At 40.5% G+C, this 22304-nt stretch overlaps 1 protein-coding gene across 2 annotated transcripts in view; it reads right to left on the bottom strand.

The window, feature by feature from the left end:
- The window catches only part of LOC145907095 (ovochymase-like), a 42406-nt gene that overhangs the window by 5866 nt on the left and 14236 nt on the right, over positions 1 to 22304 (bottom strand). The window contains exons 24-42 of one of the 2 annotated variants that reach the window (XM_082994534.1): positions 8050 to 8177; positions 7620 to 7709; positions 7423 to 7555; positions 6667 to 6777; positions 6166 to 6227; positions 5711 to 5877; positions 5302 to 5400; positions 4972 to 5123; positions 4460 to 4605; positions 3953 to 4100; positions 3191 to 3324; positions 2907 to 2996; positions 2710 to 2842; positions 2413 to 2523; positions 1923 to 1984; positions 1468 to 1634; positions 1059 to 1157; positions 729 to 880; positions 224 to 369 (exon numbers count right to left, since the gene is read on the bottom strand). In XM_082994534.1, the coding sequence (XP_082850660.1) occupies positions 224 to 369; positions 729 to 880; positions 1059 to 1157; positions 1468 to 1634; positions 1923 to 1984; positions 2413 to 2523; positions 2710 to 2842; positions 2907 to 2996; positions 3191 to 3324; positions 3953 to 4100; positions 4460 to 4605; positions 4972 to 5123; positions 5302 to 5400; positions 5711 to 5877; positions 6166 to 6227; positions 6667 to 6777; positions 7423 to 7555; positions 7620 to 7709; positions 8050 to 8177 (2330 nt within the window). The remainder of the gene's footprint in view (positions 1 to 223; positions 370 to 728; positions 881 to 1058; positions 1158 to 1467; positions 1635 to 1922; positions 1985 to 2412; positions 2524 to 2709; positions 2843 to 2906; positions 2997 to 3190; positions 3325 to 3952; positions 4101 to 4459; positions 4606 to 4971; positions 5124 to 5301; positions 5401 to 5710; positions 5878 to 6165; positions 6228 to 6666; positions 6778 to 7422; positions 7556 to 7619; positions 7710 to 8049; positions 8178 to 22304) is intronic. The other variant, XM_082994541.1, reaches the window with a different exon arrangement.

Raw genomic sequence — 22304 nt, 5'->3', positions numbered from 1 at the left:
AGTATTAATAATTTGAAACTTTCAAGAGTTGAAATCAGTTGGTTACTTGAAAACATTTAAAATGGATTTTTTCATATTTGAAAAATTTAGGGAAACTTGTAGAAGGTACACTGGGTTTAGAGTGGATGTGGCAAACATCCATATTTGTGACTTTAGGGCAGTGTCTGCATATAGTGGTAAGGGGATTGCGCTCAAATCACTAAAATCAATGTACGGTTCTCACCTGACAACTATCCACGCCCCCTTTTTCGTAATTACCAGCACAAATGTTGGTGGGAGGCCGAGTTCCGTAAGTCCTCGAACAAGTACTCAGTCCAACTATCGGCAACCGTACTTGATGCAACTCACTGGGCGAGTTGTGGCGGAAAGCTGAACAAAAATGATAAAAACATCCAACAAGAAAAGCGAAAACAACAAGAATGGTTGCATTATAATAGTAAATAATTGATTGTGCAGAAACGATGCGTAATAGACGCTGTGTGGTTCCTGTGATTTAATGCATCCTGAAACTATTATCACAGCACTTTTCTGCGTTTCCTGTCGGAAATCAATGTTTAAGTCAGGCGGTTTATTGGCCAACTGAATTTCGTTTGATTTCAATTCGAATTAGGTATCAGGTATTCAGCCACATCACCAAAAATTAATTAATGTTTTTCTCTCGTTCGCCAGCGTGGCGTAATTTGTTTCAGTAATCCGAATTTCAGTCCTAAATTTCACCGTCAACTTACCAAGTGTTCCCCAACCAGTTGCGATGCAAATCGTTCCATCCGGGACATCGAACGTGGGCGTATCCGAAGGCAAACAGATCGGTCGAATCGTGCTTGTGAAAATCAGGGGAGTCTGAAGCTTGATTAACGAAATGTCGTTGACTTTTGTGGAACTGAAAGAGTTGCGTGTGTGGTTGTACTTTGCCTCAAACAAAGTCGTACAAACACAATTTCAAGCAAACATGGACCAACACACGTATATCTTATGCCGATGTACACTTTTCCTTTAAACTTCAATAGAATAATTAATGCGTGTTGTTTAATTCCAGTTGTTATTAAACGACAACTTACTTGTTGTAGTTTTCATGGTCGATCAACAATATGGAAGTTCTATGTTGAAATCCACTTTCCTGGGTGGTGGAATGCTGTCCGACATATACTGTCACAGACCTATTGATTTAACAACACGCGTATACGCTATAGTGATTGTCTGAAGTAGTCCAAAAAATAGTGACGAATAGACAGCATAAACTTTCTTTAATAGAGTGCCCAATTGTTGCGTTACTGCAAATTAGGAGTAGATTTTTCGTGACTTACAGCAAAATTCAATAGGAGGTTGCCAATATAACTAGCTGTAGAATGGACAGAAAAAAAAGACAAAGACGCAATTTAGAGCAAAAAAAACCTTTGCTTGTTGCGAGACAAATTACAGACTTATATGACATGCATTTTATAATATGATGCTCTCTGGGATACTTACGTGTTGCTTAGAGCATCTTCAGTACAATGTGCTGCGGTGACGATCCATTCCGCGTTCAGAATTGAGCCACCACATAAACCCGTTCCACTTGCAGTTGCAATTGAGAGACGAACCTGCCACGGCCATGAACCTACAGTGGCTTCGTTGCCACCAACTATTCTGGTGTCCTGAAAAAAGTATTTAGTAATATATGACACAGTACCCTTCAGTTGTATACTCGTCCGATCGACGATTAACCGAAAGGTACCACTAAGTGGAAACCTGTGTAGACCAGTGCCATGCCATAAGACAAGCCAAATAAGACCTTACAGCTCTGAAAGAAAGACATTTGCACCTCTTTTTTGTGTTTGCTAATATTTTTCATAAAAACGTCCACAATAATGTAGACATGCAAAGAGTTTTTAATGATAAGTTACAAGGTATGAACATTAGGAATATTTGAAAATGCATCGTACCCACAAAAACTGAGGTGCGACGTCTGATCTTCCACATTGAGAGAAGTCGGTGCTCGGGCGAGCTGAAAAAAGACAAATGTTACAGCTGACAAGCAGACAAGATAACTTTGCTTTGATGCACCATACGTCACTGCATCACGTGACTGGTCATCTTTGACAACTGAAAGTTACTTTCGTCATCAGCATTGAGAAATTGTTTTCAATCGCGTGAGTGGTTTTACGTGCCCGCGCAACCATGACAAAATAAACAGACAATAGCTTATTTTCTGATATGTGTGGAATTTAACTTATTTTGTCATCGCATTTTTGACAGTTCTAAGTGCGAAATCATGCGTGTTCCCAGTCTGACAGAGTCTCTGAATGCTTAGGCGAACCTATTGCTACGAGAAAGTCTTGTATTGGATCATTGAACTATATATTTTAGATACCCCTTGGCAAAAAATGACTAAATGTTAAACCGACTGATTGGATTAATGTAATGTTAACTTACCACACTCGATTTCATCGCTGTCGTCATTACAGTTTGTGACGCCATCGCATTGTTGAGTTCTTGGGATACAAACTCCGTTCCAGCAAGTGAACTGATCGGCCGCACAACGCGCTGCAAAAATTGAAACAACTTTATTCAGCGAAAATCCATTTTCTCTGTTAAGTTTTTGTGCCAAAATTACACGAATGAAAATGTGTCTGTGTTCGGAATGATCTGATTCGAATCCCAATGCGACAATTTGTTTTCCGGTATTACGAGTTAAGCGCTTGAATATATATCTATAGAAAACACACTCACGGTTGGTTGTCCATTGAATTCGGAAACCTCTTGCAACATTCGTTGAATCAGTTTTAAAGTTTAAAGTCACCGTAGGATTGTGAGCAACAAAGTCTCGCGGTTTTTGTGTTCCGCAAAATCCTATGCTTGTGTACTGAAAAAACAATACAAGTATATTTTAAACGATGGACAAACGTATGGATCTGTAATTATCTTACCAAAACCTCCCCATCGTATACACGCAGTTCATCGAATGCACAGGTTTTATGGTTTTCGACATTAAAGTCGAGAAACTTGATTGTGATCGCCTGTGGTATAAAATAGATAATTTTCATTTTCAAAACTCTTTTGTTCAGCTTGTTTATTATGTTCGTTAGATTATATGTAACTAAAGTTTATTTTTTGTCCTCTATTGGAATAACTTCTTCCTGCTTTGGACCACAATCAATAAGAGGCTCCAATTTAAATATATTCGAAACGTTTATTGAACTGTATAAAATACCTGGTCGCTTGGAGCAGTGATTCGTGTTGTGCAGTTAAGGTTATTGTTATAGTTTTGAGGATAATTTGGAGAAGAAATGTTCCCTGAAGTTAAACTGAGACTTGGATTGGCGCAGATGTTGAATTGGGATGATACTGTTAACAAAAGCATGTGTATTCTGTGTGTTCTAAACGCATTTTCAGTACATACAAAGAAATATATGGTAAAGAATTTACGGTAAGGTTGTCATATGCCCAAAAGAGCCATAATAGTCAATGACAGCTGCAGACAGGTGTACACACTGTTTCGACCTGTAAGGTCTCATCAGTGCAGCTGGCCGAAAGGTAACACAAAGTGGAAATCTGTGTGCCTGCTAATCTACCAGCCAGCATGTCCCACGTTCACCAGCTGCACTGACGAGACCTTACAGGTTGAAAGAGTGTGTACACCTGTCTGCAGCTCTCATTCTGTTGTTATAATCCGGAAAAGTTGCGAGTATCACTTTTGTCTGATTTATTATATTAATCAATTATTGAAAGATACCTTTATAGTTACACTACAAAGGAAGAAGTTTGGGGAATTATACAAGAAATGGAAGCGAATCTTTCAAAAAACGAATAACACGTATCCAATGATTCAGTCACCAGCTTTGAATAGTTTTGGATCTGTGTATGCATGAGGAATTTGGCATGTTTTGTGCAATACGCGTTCCTATAATCACTTTTTACCGAACTCGGTCATGTCAACGTCACGTGGTTTTAAGTGCTGAGATAATACACTTACTTGTTCTTATCCACAACTCGTACTTGGAAACTCGTGTGTAAACGCCAGGAGTTTCCACTACAGCGCACCCACGCCCGAATGAGGTGACGCCGATGAGATACCAGTTGGTGTTGTCAATTAAACAAGCCAAAGGCCCACCAGAGTCTCCCTGTGTAGTAATAACACTCAAATTGATTCTGGGCTATTTTCACATGATCAACTGCGTTTCAAATATGGTGTAAGTATCAGATGGTGATAAATACGCAGTTTTGATAACAAAAAATGACACATAATAATTATTATGAGTATTAATAATTTGAAACTATCAAGAGTTGAAATCAGTTGGTTACTTGAAAACATTTAAAAATGGATTTTTTCATATTTGAAAAATTTAGGGAAACTTGTAGAAGGTACACTGGGTTTAGAGTGGATGTGGCAAACATCCATATTTGTGACTTTAGAGCAGTGTCTGCATATAGTGGTAAGGGGATTGCGCTCAAATCACTAAAATCAATGTACAGTCCTCACCTGGCAACTATCCACGCCCCCTTTTTCGTAATTACCAGCACAAATGTTGGTGGGAGGCCGAGTTCCGTAAGTCCTCGAACAAGTACTCAGTCCAACTATCGGCAACCGTACTTGATGCAACTCACTGGGCGAGTTGTGGCGGAAAGCTGAACAAGAATGATAAAAAAAATCCAACAAGAAAAGCGAAAACAACAAGAATGGTTGCATTATAATAGTAAATAATTGATTGTGCAGAAACGATGCGTAATAGACGCTGTGTGGTTCCTGTGATTTAATGCATCCTGAAACTATTATCACAGCACTTTTCTGCGTTTCCTGTTGGAAATCAATGTTTGAGTCAGGCGGTTTATTGGCCAACTGAATTTCGTTTGATTTCAATTCGAATTAGGTATCAGGTATTCTGCCTCATCACCAAAAATTAATTAATTTTTTTCTCTCGTTCGCCAGCGTGGAATACCCGTAATTTGTTTCAGTAATCCGAATTTCAGTCCTAAATTTAACCGTCAACTTACCAAGTGTTCCCCAACCAGTTGCGATGCAAATCGTTCCATCCGGGACATCGAACGTGGGCGTATCCGAAGGCAAACAGATCGGTCGAATCGTGCTTGTGAAAATCAGGGGAGTCTGAAGCTTGATCAACGAAATGTCGTTGACTAGTGTTGCACTGAAACAGTTGCGTGTGTGGTTGTACTTTGTCTCAAACAAAGTCGTACAAACACAATTTCAAGCAAACATGGACCAACACACGTATATCTTATGCCGATGTACACTTTTCCTTTAAACTTCAATAGAATAATTAATGCGTGTTGTTTAATTCCAGTTGTTATTAAACGACAACTTACCTGTTGTAGTTTTCATGGTCGATCAACAATATGGAAGTTCTATGTTGAAATCCACTTTCCTGGGTGGTGGAATGCTGTCCGGCATATACTGTCACAGACCTATTGATTTAATAACACGCGTATACGCCATAGTGATTGTCTGAAGTAGTTCGAAAAATAGTGACGAATAGACAGCATAAACTTTCTTTAATAGAGTGCCCAATTGTTGCGTTACTGCAAATTAGGAGTAGATTTTTCGTGACTTACAGCAAAATTCAATAGGAGGTTGCCAATATAACTAGCTGTAGAATGGACAGAAAAAAAAGACAAAGACGCAATTTAGAGCAAAAAAAACCTTTACTTGTTGCGAGACAAATTACAGACGTATATGACATGCATTTTATAATATGATGCTCTCTGGGATACTTACGTGTTGCTTAGAGCATCTTCAGTACAATGTGATGCGGTGACGATCCATTCCGCGTTTAGAATTGAGCCACCACATAAACCCGTTCCCCTTGCAGTTGCAATTGAGAGACGAACCTGCCACGGCCATGAACCTACAGTGGCTTCATTGTCACCAACTATTCTGGTGTCCTGAAAAAAGTATTTAGTAATATATGACACAGTACCCTTCAGTTGTATACTCGTCCGATCGACGATTAACCGAAAGGTACCACTAAGTGGAAACCTGTGTAGACCAGTGCCATGCCATAAGACAAGCCAAATAAGACCTTACAGCTCTGAAAGAAAGACATTTGCACCTCTTTTTTGTGTTTGCTAATATTTTTCATAAAAACGTCCACAATAATGTAGACATGCAAAGAGTTTTTAATGATAAGTTACAAGGTATGAACATGAGGAATATTTGAAAATGCATCGTACCCACAAAAACTGAGGTGCGACGTCTGATCTTCCACATTGAGAGAAGTCGGTGCTCGGGCGGGCTGAAAAAAGACAAATGTTACAGCTGATAAGCAGACAAGATAACTTTGCTTTGATGCACCATACGTCACTGCATCACGTGACTGGTCATCTTTGACAACTGAAAATTACTTTCGTCATCAGCATTGAGAAATTGTTTTCAATCGCGTGAGTGGTTTTACGTGCCCGCGCAACCATGACAAAATAAACAGACAATAGCTTATTTTCTGATATGTGTGGAATTTAACTTATTTTGTCATCGCATTTTTGACAGTTCTAAGTGCGAAATCATGCGCGTTCCCAGTCTGACAGAGTCTCTGAATGCTTAGGCGAACCTATTGCTACGAGAAAGTCTTGTATTGGATCATTGAACTATATATTTTAGATACCCCTTGGCAAAAAATGACTAAATGTTAAACCGACTGATTGGATTAAAGTTGGATTAATGTAATGTTAACTTACCACACTCGATTTCATCGCTGTCGTCATTACAGTTTGTGACGCCATCGCATTGTTGAGTTCTTGGGATACAAACTCCGTTCCAACAAGTGAACTGGTCTCCCGTACAACGAGCTGAAAAAATTACAATTATGGTATGAGGCAGAAGTACATTTTCTAACTAATTTGTGTACCAAAGTTACATGAAAAATGTCATGAATGGCTTTGCTTCAGTTACGTTTGGTGGCATAATTGTGTGCCGTTATATCGCGATCATGGTGTAATTATAATATTTCAGAATGCATTTACATGTATAGAAGATCACACCGACTGTGGCCGCAATACTTTTAGTTTTGTTGGATATATTGACCGTTTTTTCCGATCAATTTCTGTAATTAAACACGAAACTTTTTCTACCTTAGCGTTTGTTATCTGTCAAAATGCCAAGCAAACACATGTACCCTTTACCAGGTATTTACAAAAACTATATACCAAATAGGAAAAGTTATTTTCGTGACAGGATATCTTGGCGACATTATAGGAAAATATGTTTTCTGGGTTACAATCTATTGACTTTCGTGTGAGACAAACATATTTCGATATAAAGCATATTTAGTGTCTAACAAACAACATAAAAAAGAGTAAAAGCACACCTACTAAAAACTCATCTCTGTCTTAACTCGGTTATCAGGATATTCCAGGTTCGAATCCCGGTGTGGCACATCAATCCAATTTCTATTGTTACGAGTTGAGCGCACGAGTAAAAGATTATAGACTTACGTTTGGTTGTCCATTGAATCAAGAATCCACGAGCAACATTCCTTGAACTTGTCTTAAAGTTGAAAGTCACCGTGGGATTGTGAGCAACAAAGTCTCGCGGTTTTTGTGTTCCGCAAAATCCCTTGCTTGTGTACTACAATAACAATATAGGTATATTTTAAACGATGGACAAAGATATGGTTATGTAATGATCTCACCAAAACTGTCCCATCGTACACACGCAGTTCGTCGTATGCACAGGTTTTATGACTTCGAACATTAAAGTCGAGGAACTTGATTGTGATCGTCTGTGGTGAAAATAACGCCTTAGAAACCTCTTAAAAATGTATTACAAGCTAATTTGCATATTTTTCAAACAAGAAACAAAAAAAATTACTGGAACTTTTCAGCTTCACCGCTAAGAAAAATGTATGTTGGAAAAGAATATTTGTCATGAGTATAAAGCCGTATTTGTTGTGGTTTAATGTAAAAACTTAAATATAACTTTTCCCATGAATGCTTGACTCTAGTTTCAACTAAATTTATTCTAGATGCTTCGCTAATTCGAGTTGCCAAATGAATTTGTGTTGTTTTATACGGATTGAGAGATTTTTTGTAAAAACTCAATATTATAAAAGAAATTAATACCTGGTCGCTTGGAGCAAAGATTCGCGTCGTGCAGTTAAGGTCATTGTCGTAGTTTCGAGGATAATTAGGAGAAGAAATATTCCCTGAAGGTAAACTGAGACTTGGGTTAGTGCAAATGTTGAATTGGCCTGAGAATAAAAAGAGATACCTCTGTACAAAAGCATGTGTTGAGGTATTCTGTGTGTTTTAAACGTTACCTGATGCGCCAAAGATCATAAAGCTGATGAGAATGTAATAGAAACTAACCTTCATACCAAGTTAGTGTCCGACTTCTGATACACTAAAATGAAAAATGCTATCAAACCTGAAACAATTGAAACACCAAAGTTTGGCTGTGTTTTGAGACTTACGGGAGACCCGAGAACATACTCCTATATCCTAATGAAGTTGGTCATATAGAGTTATATACACCTTTTATAAGTTATATACCCTTTGGCAACAGCACTGTGCTACAGGATTTAGTTTCAAGCTCCTTTCACTTGCCGATACTGGAAAGCAGCAAACATCTTGGCCACAGTGTTTTTTTACTCGTGTGCTTATTTATACATGAACCGCAAAACAAAGAAATTAAAATCATCAAACCAAACCGCGTCGGTCAGGTCAGCTTTTTGCCGAAACGTTTTTCAAACATGAAAATGTTAACAACAGTATGGGCCAGTCTTTTTATGCTCAAACCGCATGCTCTTTCGAATGTATTCCTTTACATTGTCTATTTAACCTGTTTATTTATGCGATTAACCATTAGTTCAGTTCTAACCAACACCGAGTCCGTTTAGGGCGACCGCGAGTACCTTGTGGCGAACAAATATGTTGTTTACTAAAACTTCTATTATTTCTTAGCGTCGCATGTTACGCGTTGATTATTTTGTTAACTTCCAGGTGGGGAAGTGAATGCCTGGTTTTTCTTGTTTGGATAATCGCTCGAGTAAATCGAATCATAAGCTAGGAGGGAATTCGATGAAAGCAGGTACCGCAGTAATGGCCAAATCATAAACCGCACGGTCGTAGCAGCGTCAGCTGTGATTTTACACATCAAACTTACGCAGCACACTTTCTCATGTGTGGAAGTAATCATGCGGTTTCATATTTAACACATCAAGCTACAGGGATGTGACTGAACTTCGGTGGTTTTATGATCCGTTAAGCAGTAGGAATGTAACGCACATTGACGGGCTTGGTATATAGAAAACGTATTGTAAATTGTTGTGCTAAACATAAGCGAAACCTGGACAAATTAACACAATCCCAACAACTCATTCCGGATACGATAATAACGAAACGAGTGTGCCGATATTGCATTAGTATTTTACTTGCTAATGTAACAAATGAAGATTATATTGTTTTCTTATCTTATCTTTTTAGATCAGACGAAACTTTTCAAACGAGTGCACGACATTGTCACAATGCATAGATGAACTTTGCTGGAGCCGTCCACCCTTCGTCAAGTAAGGGGGCAGGCAGACACTCCGCATCAAACTTTGAAACGATACATTGGGCTGGTAAGCCACCGAAAGTTCAACGTACCTTTTGTTACAAGCAAACTGGCTTGCTCTGTCCTACTAAAAACACTTGATATCGTACTGAACTTCGGACGTTTATGTCGGAAAATAGGCAGCAATCTACACGAATATTTCCAAATTGGCACATTAACGATTTTCTGAAATATGGGACCATCCGAACCACACACAAAGTTCAAAAGTGGAATATCCATGCAGTCTTAATTGTTGCTACTTTGCTTTAATGACCACTCTTCTGTATTTTTTGTACACGTTCTGTGTATAGGCTGACATCCGATTGACAAATATTGAAACCACCAAACGAAGCGGTTTACTCGTTTGGCTTTCACAACGCACAAACCAACAGAAACTTTCCCGCGTTTGCATCAACTCGCAAATGCTTCAAGGAATCCCGCAAGCACCTTGTGACCAACTAACATGTTTTTAACTTAATTTCTATTCATTCTTAGCGTTACAAGTTACGCGCTAATTATTTTGTTTCATGAGTTACGTTCCAGGTGCGGAAGTAAATACTTGGTTTTCCTTGTTTGGATAATCGCTCGACTAAATTTAATTATAAGCTAGGAGGGAATGCGATAAAAGAAGTTGCCGCAAACATGGCCAAATATCAAAAGTTGGTTACAATTTAACTCTAATCTGAGAATGATATGCATATGCGAGCAACAACCCAGACACGCCTAGAACAAAGTAAAAGGCATCCGTCTGCCACCCCTGTGAGGCATGGGTGAGGTAACAGTTCACCCTGAAAAGTACAAACAGGCCGCCCTAGACAACACCATGACGTTTCACTTCAAGGAATGTATTCTGTTTCCAGGTTCTTGGTAACTTTGCGCCGAATCGCCAGAGAAACAAATTCCTCAAAAACCTTGGGGTTAGCGTGACAACTGTTTCTTTTTTGCGCCCCGCTTTAAAGTTAGAAAAAAATGCGAGACCCACAACAGCAGCCGTAAGTGCAGAGGCATTTGGGCAAAACAACAGCCTGCAACTAAACGGTTGATCGCTTCTATGCTGTGTCTTCAACCGTGGTATCCAATAGAAGTGTAATTAAGACTAGATATCAACTAATAGAAAGGTTGACACCAGAGCGGTGCAGCCTATATGTACATAGATAGCATATTGTTCATAATTGTGCACTTTTACACTGCGTGCAAATTTGTATTACACACGCAAACATACTTCTTTCGAAGATCTAGGCATGATGCAACAGTCTTGTGAATATTTATAGCAGGGCTATAATTAAAAACAATAACACAGATATAACGCGATATACAGATTTCGGATTAAAGGCTGGTAAACCATAACTTTGAGCGTGCTTCCGATATTTTAATTTGAACTTCTGATATTCTACCTAACTTGAACTTACCATCGACATGGACTAAAATATTAGCACGCAGCTTTTTGATGCCGAAAAATCTGATTCGTTTCAGAACTCCGTCTGATTTTGAAGAAGTTTTTAATCTTTCGTCTGTTGAACCCTTTTTTGAAGGTGGTCAATCTAAAGACGTCCGACACCGCCACTTTGCCAATAGTATGCATTTTAGCTAAATTCAATGTAAAATCCGCATGCGGCCCGAATCCACTGTTTCAGCACATAGTTAGCACAAACAACCGTAATATTCACGTCTTCCTTTTGCGAATATATTTTAACTTTGTACAATAACATTGCGGCTGTAACAAGTAGAATTAATGCAACCTTCTACCGACAATTCCGCTCTTTTGATCATTTTGCTTATCGATTGTAAATGGCTTTAAGATTTTCCTTTGTACAACGTTGAACACCTCCACTAACAACACTCGACACAAACTCTATTCCGTTTAACAAACTGATCCTGCCGACAACCCGGTCTAAGGCATGTGCCATTCATCCTTGTGGGCATGGGCGAGATAACGGTTTGCCCTGGAAATTTCCACGCACCCATGAAAAACAGTGGGTTATTGCTCCAATGAATCATTTCAGGTGATGCAACACATTGTTTTTGCCACGGGGTTGTTTGTCAGGTTGTGGGTTCGCCGATTCCACAGAAACCCAAAAAGCGTGCAAAATATTGCACCAAAATTTACTCCTTTTTCGTTCCACATGAACAATATTTGATCGTCGTTAGTTCGTCGCGTTTCTATCGGTGAGAGGGTTGCATGCATGCAGCGGTTTAGATTTAAATAACGTCTTGTCTCGGTGCGTGCATCCATTGAGTTGTTATCTGTGACCATTCTGCGAAGGAATCACACGGAATTGCTTGGATATTAAGCGAAAGTTTGTTCATTACATATGAAAATGCTGATAACTGTTGTTAACAACTTTGAAATTTGGAACTCCGCAGCAAATTTCTTGTGAAACACCTTTCGTTCTTTTCCAGTTGGAAAACAACATACCAACATATTACTTATATAGGCAGGTGTTGCAACGAAACGGTTAAACACATTCTTGCCGAGTCACGGCTTTAAGGGGACCAAATTCCTGAGCACCTAGGTTTGTAACCACCAGCACGTGTTCAGGTATGAAAAAGTCTTTTCAGGTATTTTTCTTTAGTTTTAAGCCCAGTGCTGTGAAAACAATCAAAAAAACCAGAGAAGTTAATTGTCAACAAAATATAAGTTGAAAAAAAGTAAAATTGTTGAATTTGCACCACGAAGATCATCCAGAAACATCAGAGGTCGAATGAGGCAATAATCACCCACACTATTTAAACATTTATATAGGGTAAATATAAATCGAATTTTTTCCGGCACTGAGAAGTGAAGGGTTGGACCATATTAAACATTTGGTTCGTGTACCCAATGCCAGGCCCTGCGAAAGGTTTACAAACCACAAGAGCCTACAAGTCGTAATTGCGAACTTATTTATTTTGGTGAAATTCGCTGTGTACCTAAATGGACCAAAAGTTAATACACCCTGATGTAATGTGATTGTGATTTGCCAAAAGCTTTCGCATCGCCACATTTCTTTTATCTTAAGGTTCCTGCCCAATGCCGAATCGGTGCTACAAATAAGAAGGTATTCATGCGATATCGCAAACAAGGATTTCAAAACGTGTTATGTATTGTTGCTAATTTCTTCTCACAATTTGAATCAAGGCACAAGTTATTCTGGCAATATTTTGTGGCAATGGTGCTGAAAAGACGACATTGGTTTTGCAAAAGAATGGATTTATAGTTTCATATTTATTAAGAATGTGTTCCTAGCAGCTGAATTGTTGATTACTTATGTATATTTAGTCTTGTCATAAATTGTGAATTTTTTAAGCTTACAGCAAATGCATTGAGTTTGACTGAAACTAATTGAATTTAGAACATTCTATGTTTTTACGTGACGTAATTTTGTTTTGGTTGCACGGTTGACTGGGTAAGAGCAAATATCTGGCGTCTATTGTTACGCACCATTGATCAGTCAGCCAGCATTGTTGAGAATGCGATGGCGTGATAGCTGGAAAGTGTGAACAGAGGAAGTGGAATTTGGTTACATTGCCTGTTCTTGTGCGTTGCCACTACGCAAAACATGTAACGAAAACGATAGAAAAGGAAATACTGATCTTATTTAATGCATTTGTAGGTTTTGAGACAGTTTTCTTTAAATTATTCCATTAAATGTGTTTGCTTTTGTGCCATTTTTGATTTTAAATGTTTATTGTTATGATAAGCAAAGTAGAGCCAATAATATGAATTGTGTAATATGAAATGTCATGTTTTTGTACCAAAATCAATTGAAAAAGAACATGAATCTCTTTTGCCGCCTTTGCGTTTTGTGTGTGCGTCGGGGTTGAACATTTCGTTTTTATAAAAAAGTGTAAAAGTAAAAAGTGTGTAATTACAAACACTAATTTACTGTCCAAGGAATGAGTTCAGGTTATACATTTTTGATTTTGTAACATCGTCCTTCTGCCAAAAAAAATATTTTTTATAATGAGCTGCAGACAGGGCCACTGTTTCGACCTAATGGATCTCATCACTGCAGCTGTAAACGTCTTTGTTCGTTTTGTTTTTCACACGCTTTATTTCTTTTTGTATTTTCACTTCACCTTCACTTTTACTCACATGTTTTTCTTTGTTTACTTACACTCACCTTTTATAATATATTTGTAATTATTTCTATTTTACTCGTTTTTATACGCCCGAGCTTGCGTAGCAAACGTGGGCAGTGATAATTGGTGTGAGTGCTGGCGGCAGAAATAATAAGCGAAAAGCCAGGCAGTTCTCTGGTGGTGGCGAGTAGAAAGCACTGTTTTTGTTGTGGCGAGAAGTAATTGTTGTGAACGCTATATGTGCAGTGGAAAGTCCTTTTTGTAAAAAAAACAACCGTTGTTTTTTCCGTACTTTTACCATTTTACTCTTTTGTACCTATTAGCGTTTCCATTTTATTACAAAACTAGCCACCTTGGTCGTGTGACTCCAGGTCTTGGCGATAGGCCGTTATTGCGGAGTAACCTGGGCGTTAGCCGGTTTAGAGAGAAGCTAATTTCGGTTACATTTGGCGAGCACGCCAGGACTCTGCTATCGCTTATAAGGGGTCACACGGCTTTCAGAGAACTTAATGTCTTTTAATTTGTTTTTATCGCCACCGCGCTTTGTACCGGGACAAGATGTTGGCCAGTTTGTTTCCTTGTTTAAATCTTACTGTGAGAGCGTGAAAAGCTAGTGAGGAAGTGAAGCGTCATCTTTTTTTAACATCAATTAATGATGACCTCCGCTGGCTAGTTCATGGAAACGACAATAATGTTTTTCAACTGAAGTACGATGAGTTAATTAGTAGCGCCCTAAAGCAAGGTTCTGACCACTCGCGACTCCATGAAACACGCGCAATGTTGTTTGGCCGGCGGCAGTTGCCACAGGAAAGCATAAAGGACTTTGCGTATGCTTTAAAAGCTCTTGGCGACAAGGCTTATCCCACGGAGGAGACTATTAAAAATGAGGTTTTATATTCATTACTCTTTGTTGGCATGTTGGACCAGCACATGGCCAGGTCCCTGCCGCAACGGTTGGAATATAAACGGGACTTTTGGACGGCCGCTCAGATGGTTTTGTCCACGCATGTACCGGAAATGTCCCAGGTTTTAGGCGTGTGTCGTCGTGATGTTCAAGGTCCATCAGAATCAAAACAACCGGAAAAGGATGCAGACATCGGCGTTCGAGAATTCCAAAAAACTGTGACCGCGCTCCAGATGGACATTAAGCTGGTACGCCCGAGGTGCAGCGATTGGGGAAACCAACACCACATCAGATGGCAGACAGGTTGGATAGACGCTGTTTCGCCTGTGGTAAACCAGGACATTTGCAAAGATTTTGCCCCATGCAAGGTAAGCGCGGCTTTCATACCAGTTTTACGCCTCGCAGGAATTTCAATAAAAGACCTGGTACCCCTGTGACCCAAGAGGCAAAAGCAAGTGTATGTTTGAAGGACACGGAACCCAAAACTTCGAATCCTACCAATAATCAGAACATGAGCAAGAGTCCCACCAAACCCCATTTAGTCCGGTTTGTCAACGTTTCCATCGCTTCGGAGCCGGTATGTGCTTTAGTTGATACTGGTGCGAGTGTATCTTTGATTAGCCAAAAGTGTTTAGAGACGTTGGGCAATGATCGCCTCAAAATCTCCCCGCTGGGCTAAAACGAACGCTTTTCTGGAGTTAATGGTAGTTTGGTTTCAGTTATTGGAAAAATCACTGTGAATGTTAAACTGGGAGGGTTAGATGCACCCACGTGTTTATATGTCGCGTCGGGCGTCCCTCACCACTTAATTTTGGGATTGGATTTTCTGCAGAAGAACCGCTGCAGTGTGTGTTACGACCAAAATTTGTTGACAGCGGGCCGTGCCAAGGTACCATTACTCTCGTCGTCTTTCGTACAACGTACCAGAGATATTTGTGTGACCGGCGCCACAGAAGTCCCTCCAATGTCGGAGGTGTGGATCACATGTCGTTACCACCTTGACGCCCGCAAAGAAGACATCCCCGACTTTGAAGTGTATATTGCGCGAAGACCGGGATTTACAGACAAGACTGGACTCTGTACAGCGAACTGTGTTTCAACTGTGCGGAAAAATAAGGTAAACATACGTATAGCCAATTTTAGCGATGACCCAATCCTAGTACCATCAGCAACCAGGGTTGCTGTCGCGATTCCAGTACACGCCTTTGGCAACGTTGCATGCCCATCGTCGGAATGGTGTGTTGTTGTTGAAGATAGCGGTGTGCAACCTACAGAGGAAGTTTGCAATATCTCCTATGCACAGACACCGACCAATGAAGAAAGCTGGGAATGCATTCACCAAGGCGTGAGTATCAGAGATGGGTTGTCGGCAACCCAGAGGGCGGATGTTTTAAAACTTCTTTGCCGCCATCAAAGAGCATTTTCGACATGTAACTTTGACCTAGGTCGGGCTGATCTTGTTCGACATTCGATCGACACCGGGGATGCGGCACCAATTCGTCAACATCCTCAAAGAATGTCCATCCATCATAAAACGGAGGTCGAGAAGATCATCAATGAAATGCGAAGTCAAGGACTCGTGAGACCTTCAACCTCGCCATGGTCAAGTTCAATTGTTCTGGTGAAAAAGAAGTGTGGTGAGTTGCGATTTTGCGTCGACTATCGACAAGTAAACGAAGCAACCAAAAAAAACAGTTACCCTATTCCCCGGGTTGATGATAGCCTGGATGAAATGTCTGGGTCACGTTTCTTTTCCACCCTTGATCTGAAATCCGGCTACTGGCAGATCCCCATGGACGAACAATCAAGGGAAAAGACAGCTTTTGCCAGTCACATGGGTTTGTTTGAATTCACCGTGATGCCTATGGGATTATGCAATTCAGCGGCGAGCTTCCAACACCTAATGCGTATTGTGCTGCAGGGTATAGAGTGGCAAGGAACACTCGCATACTTAGACGATGTGATTGTTTATGGTAGAAATTTCAACGAACACATGCAGCGTCTCGAAGATGTTCTTTCACGCCTAGAGTCGGCTGGACTCACACTAAAGCCCACGAAGTGCGACCTGTTTAAAGATGAAGTGCGATTCCTTGGCCACATAGTGTCAAAACATGGAATACGATGCGACCCTGATAAGGTACGATCAGTTAAAGATTGGCCAGTACCAAAATCTGTAAAACAGGTGCGCCAATTTGTGGGTCTTACTTCGTATTACAGAAAGTTTGTTAAAGATTACGCTCGTATCGCCTCCCCCTTACACAAATTAACAGAAAAGGGACGTCGTTTTGTCTGGACGGACGGTTGCCAGCAGGCGTTCGCCAGCCTGAAAAGAATCCTGACAACAGCTCCGGTTCTGCAGTATCCAGACTTTAGCCAACCCTTCGTGTTGGACACCGATGCCTCGGATACAGCCGTAGGGTGTGTTCTCGGTCAGGAAATTGACGGTAAGGAGCATGTGATCGCTTACGGCAGTAGATCATTGAGCAAAGCTGAAAAGCATTATTCCACGACCCGCAAGGAATTACTGGCCGTTATATTTGCGACTAAGTTGTATCGCAGTTATTTGCTCGGATCGAAATTTTTGTTGCGCACAGACCATTCATCCCTTCGCTGGCTGTGGAGATCCAGGGAACTCTATAGACAATGTACTCGGTGGGTTGAACACCTGGCTAGCTACAATTTTGATCTTCAACACCGGCCCGGAAAGAAGCACACAAACGCAGATGCGCTCAGCCGGAGGCAACCGGAAGATGACGGATTTCCTTACGCAGTTCGTGAGGACGAGTCATTGGAAGAGGTACTCGCACTTGATTTAAAGGCGGAATACGGGTATGAGTCCACCCAAGTAGCAGAAGCGCAGTATGAGGACTTGAGTTTGCGCCCTGTAGTGAAATGGGTACAACAGGGAATAAGGCCGTCTTTTCGCCACGTTAAACGCCTGTCGGCAGAGACAAAACACTTATGGAGCCTTTTCGAGCGGCTCTCATGTCACGGTGGGGTGCTATTCATTACTGGCCCCGGTACGGTGCCAGGTTTAAACGATGTACAGAAAGTGTTGATACCCTTTGCCATGCGCAGCGAAGTGTTGTCCGCGTGCCACGACCAGGTACATGGCGGGGGACACTTGGGAATGGCTAAAACCTTGAGCAAACTGTCACAGCGTTTTTACTGGCTAAAATGGAGAGAGGAGACAGAGGCTTATTGCCGTAAATGCGAACACTGTCAGCGAAATAAGAAACCAACCACTACCACCCGAGCCCCGCTAGTTCCATCACAGGAAATTCGACCGATGCAACGCGTTGAGATTGATGTGCTTGGTCCACTTCCGTTAACCAGGACAGGATATCAGTATATCCTAGTCGCTTGTGATTTATTCACAAAATATGTCAGAGCGTGGCCTATGCGGCATCAAACCGCACACAAAACAGCGAGCATCTTGTTTCACAGGTGGCTAACGGTACATGGGGTACCTGAGGTGATTCACTCCGACCAAGGAGGGAATTTCGTAAGCAAATTATTTGCCGAACTGGTGAGGTTAATGGGTTGTAAAAAGACCCGAACGACGCCATATCACCCCGCAAGCAACGGTGGAGTCGAACGCAACAACCGCAACATCATAACAATGCTCCGCAATTACGTCCAACGCGATAATAAACAATGGGACGAAGCACTTTCGGCGGTGGTTGCTTCGTACAACGCAAGCCGACATGATAGCACGGGGGTATCTCCTCACTTTCTTACTTACAGGACACGAACTGCGCCTACCCGCGGATCTCATTTCTCCAGATCACGAAGTGGCAACGACTCCGCTGGTTTATTTGGATGGGCTACGAGCTCGGTTGCGGCTGGCTGAGGAAGCAGCAAGAGAAACCCTGACGACCCAACGAGTTCAAATGCAAGAACAATACAATAGACGACGGCATGGAGATGAAATCAAGATAGGCGACATCGTTCTGTTGGAGAATCCGGTGGTTCCGCCAGGCGAGTGCCGAAAGTTCATCAGACCGTACAAAGGCCCTTTCAAAGTTATTGAACAACACGGCTTGGTGAATTACCTTATTGAAGGAGAGGATGGGAAACAGCAGCAAGTACATTTCAACCGCTTGAAAAAGGCAAACATGCCTTACCATGAAAAAGAACGCCGAAACACGCAGCCGGATGAGCTCGAGCTGCACGACACAGACAATTTTGTTATCTACACACCACAAAGCGAAACACGCACGGACGCTTTCGAATGTATTCCTTGGCCAAATCATAAACCGCAGGACCTTAGTCGCGTCAGCTGTGATTTTGCACACCTAACTTGCGCAGCACACTTTCACATGTGTGGAAGTAATCATGCGGTTTCATATTTAACACATCAAGCTAAAGTGATGTGACTGAACTTCGGTGGTTTTATGATCCGTTAAGCAGTAGGAATGTAACGCACATTGGCAGGCTTGGTATATAGAAAACGTATTGTAAATTGTTGTGCTAAACATAAGCGAAACCTGGACAAATTAACACAATCCCAACAACTCATTCCGGATACGATAATAACGAAACGAGTGTGCCGATATTGCATTAGTATTTTACTTGCTAATGTAACAAATGAAGATTATATTGTTTTCTTATCTTGTCTTTTTAGATCAGACGAAACTTTTCAAACGGGTGCACGATATTGTCACAATGCATAGATGAACTTTGCTGGAGCCGTCCACCCTTCGTCAAGTAAGGGGGCGCACAGACACTCCGCATCAAACTTTGAAACGATACATTGGGCTGGTAAGCCACCGAAAGTTCAACGTACCTTTTGTTACAAGCAAACTGGCTTGCTCTGTCCTACTAAAAACACTTGATATCGTACTGAACTTTGGACGTTTATGTCGGGAAATAGGCAGCAATCTACACGAGTTTTCCAAATTCGCACATTTACGATTTTCTGAAATATGGGACCATCCGAACCACAAATAAAGTTCAAAAGTGGAATATTCATGCAGTCTTAATTATTGCTGCTTTGCGTTAATGACCACTCTTCTGTATTTTTTGTACACGTTCTGTGTATAGGCTGACATCCGATTGACAAATATTGAAACCACCAAACGAAGCGGTTTACTCGTTTGACTTTCACAAAGCACAAACCAACAGAAACTTTCCCGCGTTTGCATCAACTCGCAAATGCTTCAAAATCCCGCAAGCACCTTGTGATCAACTAACTTCTTTTTAACTTAATTTCTATTCATTCTTAGCGTTGCAAGTTACGCGCTAATTATTTTGTTTCATGAGTTACGTTCCAGGTGCGGAAGTGAATGCTTGGTTTTCTTTGTTTGGATAATCGCTCGACCAAATTTAATCATAAGCTAGGAGGGAATGCGATAAAAGAAGTTGCCGCAAACATGGCCAAATATCAAAAGTTGGTTACAATTTAACTCTAATCTGAGAATGATATGCATACCCAATAAGAGCCTATATTGCTCTGTTCTGGAACAAATCTTTTCGCGATTGTCCAGCAAACGTGTGGCAAAATATTTTTAGATATCATTTCAAATTGTTTGTAAGGCATCGTAGATAGCAATTGTTTCATGTGGTTTAAAACACAAAAATGGTAAGCGTTGTAATCGGACGGGAACTCATCTGTTGAATGTAGACCCAGTGGTACTTTTTCGTTGTCACGAACCCCTGTCATAAAATCAACGAGTCTGCGGAATTACTTGGAAGACCTGTCATGTTGACATGTATTTGTTTAAATAATAGATAGATGTAACAGAACAACACAGGAATGTTTAAAGAAAAATCTTGAATTGTTTTCAGGAACGCACCCCCAGAAACCCTCCCACGCACCCTTTTGGGGACCGCGAACCCCAGATGGGAACCACTGACGCAGTCAGATGGCATGTAAATATTTTCTCATTTGACTAAATATTTCTCCGATTTTTGCCTCATTTGTCTTAATGACTTTTATGCCTGTTAATCATAAAGCGAAAACGATTTGCTTTTTTTACATGATCGACAGCACCCATCTGAAGGGCCAAATCCGATCAAGTTTTTATGGGTATTTTGCCACATGCGCAATTGGCAGCTTGCCAAAAATTTTTAAGCAGGGTTACATACGCCACACTGAAATTCTATACAACCCATAGGGAAAAACATATGTACAGTTCAACATCCATCTGAATTCTTCAAAACTTTGCCAAATATACAACAATACAATGGATTACAGTTAAGGGAATAACTGTCAGCCAAAAGTTCCCCCCCTGTGGTTGGACACGATATGCAGTTGAGTTGGACGTCGCACTTTCAGTTCCTGTCGTACATACAAAGAAATATATGGTGAGGAATTTATGGTAAGGTTGTAATATGCGCAAAAGAGCCATAAAAGTCAATGAGAGCTGCAGGCAGGTGTAGCTGGCCGAAAAGTACTACAAAGTGGAAATTTGTGTGTCTGCTAGTCTACCAGCTAGCATGTCCCACGATCACCAGCTGCACTGATGAGACCTTACAGGTCTAAACAGTGTGTACACCTGTCTGCAGATGTCATTCTGTTGTTATAATCAGGAAAAGTTGCGTGTAACATTTTTGCTTTATTTATGATATTAATGAATTATTGAAAGATACCTATATAGTTACACTACAAAGGACAGCCATACCTGCTGACGTAACCAATGTGTTTAAAACTAAGGTTGAAGCCGTGAAATTTGTCGGTGAACTTGTGGATATTGGTCCTGGTGACATTTCTTCAGATACTGTCATTGAAGTCGATGTTGTTTGTGCTTCAGTGTTCACTGTCGCATCGGTTGTAGCTTGGTAAAATTGGGCATCTGTGCAGCGGAAAGCGAAATGCAATAACAACAACCAAGGCCATTACTAAATTTTGTGCTTCATTCTACATTCCACTAAAAGATGTACAACTAACATGTGTCCTCTCAGAACCAGAAAAGTATTTTACATTGAAATTAGAAAGCAGGTAACTTACAGGCAAACTGGTATGAAAGTAACCTGCAAGTGACATTACCCAAAACCGTAATCTACAAGAAAATATTTGTAAGAGGAAAATTTAATCGAAATTTGAACAAAGAGTTTCGTTTGAATAAGAATAGCATGTGACCTATGTGTGAACCAACAAAAATTTTATTTGTTATTAAAACAAAAAAAATTTTTTTATGTATCAGCAAGCACAGACACATGAACAACATCTACAAAGAAATACTGTGAGTAAATGAAATAGCAACTAATATCCCTGAAAGAAGTTTTGGGAGTTATACTATGAACGGAAGCGGATCTTTTGAAAAACGAATAACACGTATCCAACGATTCAGTCATCAGGTACGAATAGTTTTTGATCCGGGTATGGGTGAGGAGTGTTGCATTGTTTATGCAATACGTATTCCTTTATTTACTTTCCACCCAACTCGGTCATGTCAACGTCACGTGGTTTTAGCTGATAATTTACTTACTTGTTCTTATCCACGACTCGTACATGGAAACTCGTGTGTAAACGCCTGGAAAATTTACATCGCCGCATCCAATACCGTATGAAGTGACGCCGATGAGATACCAGTTGGTGTTGTCAATCAAGCAAGCCAAAGGTCCGCCAGAGTCACCCTGTGCAGTGATAATACACAAATTGAGTCAGGGCTCTTTTCACATGATTTTTCAACTGTGTTTCGAAATGTGGTGTGAGTATCAGATGGTGATAAATACGCAGTTGTTTGATGGCAAAAAATGGCACCTAATAATTAGTATGAGTATCAATAATTTGAAATTTTCAGAAGTTGAAATCAGTTGGTTACTTGTAAATATTTAAAGATCGACTTCAACCTGAAACATGTTTCGAATTAT

Source organism: Ascidia mentula, chromosome 1 (assembly GCF_947561715.1).
Source record: "Ascidia mentula chromosome 1, kaAscMent1.1, whole genome shotgun sequence".
Classification (NCBI taxonomy): Eukaryota; Metazoa; Chordata; class Ascidiacea; order Phlebobranchia; family Ascidiidae; genus Ascidia; species Ascidia mentula.
Note: the sequence above shows the minus strand (reverse complement) of the source record. Positions and strands in the feature narration are given on the sequence as shown.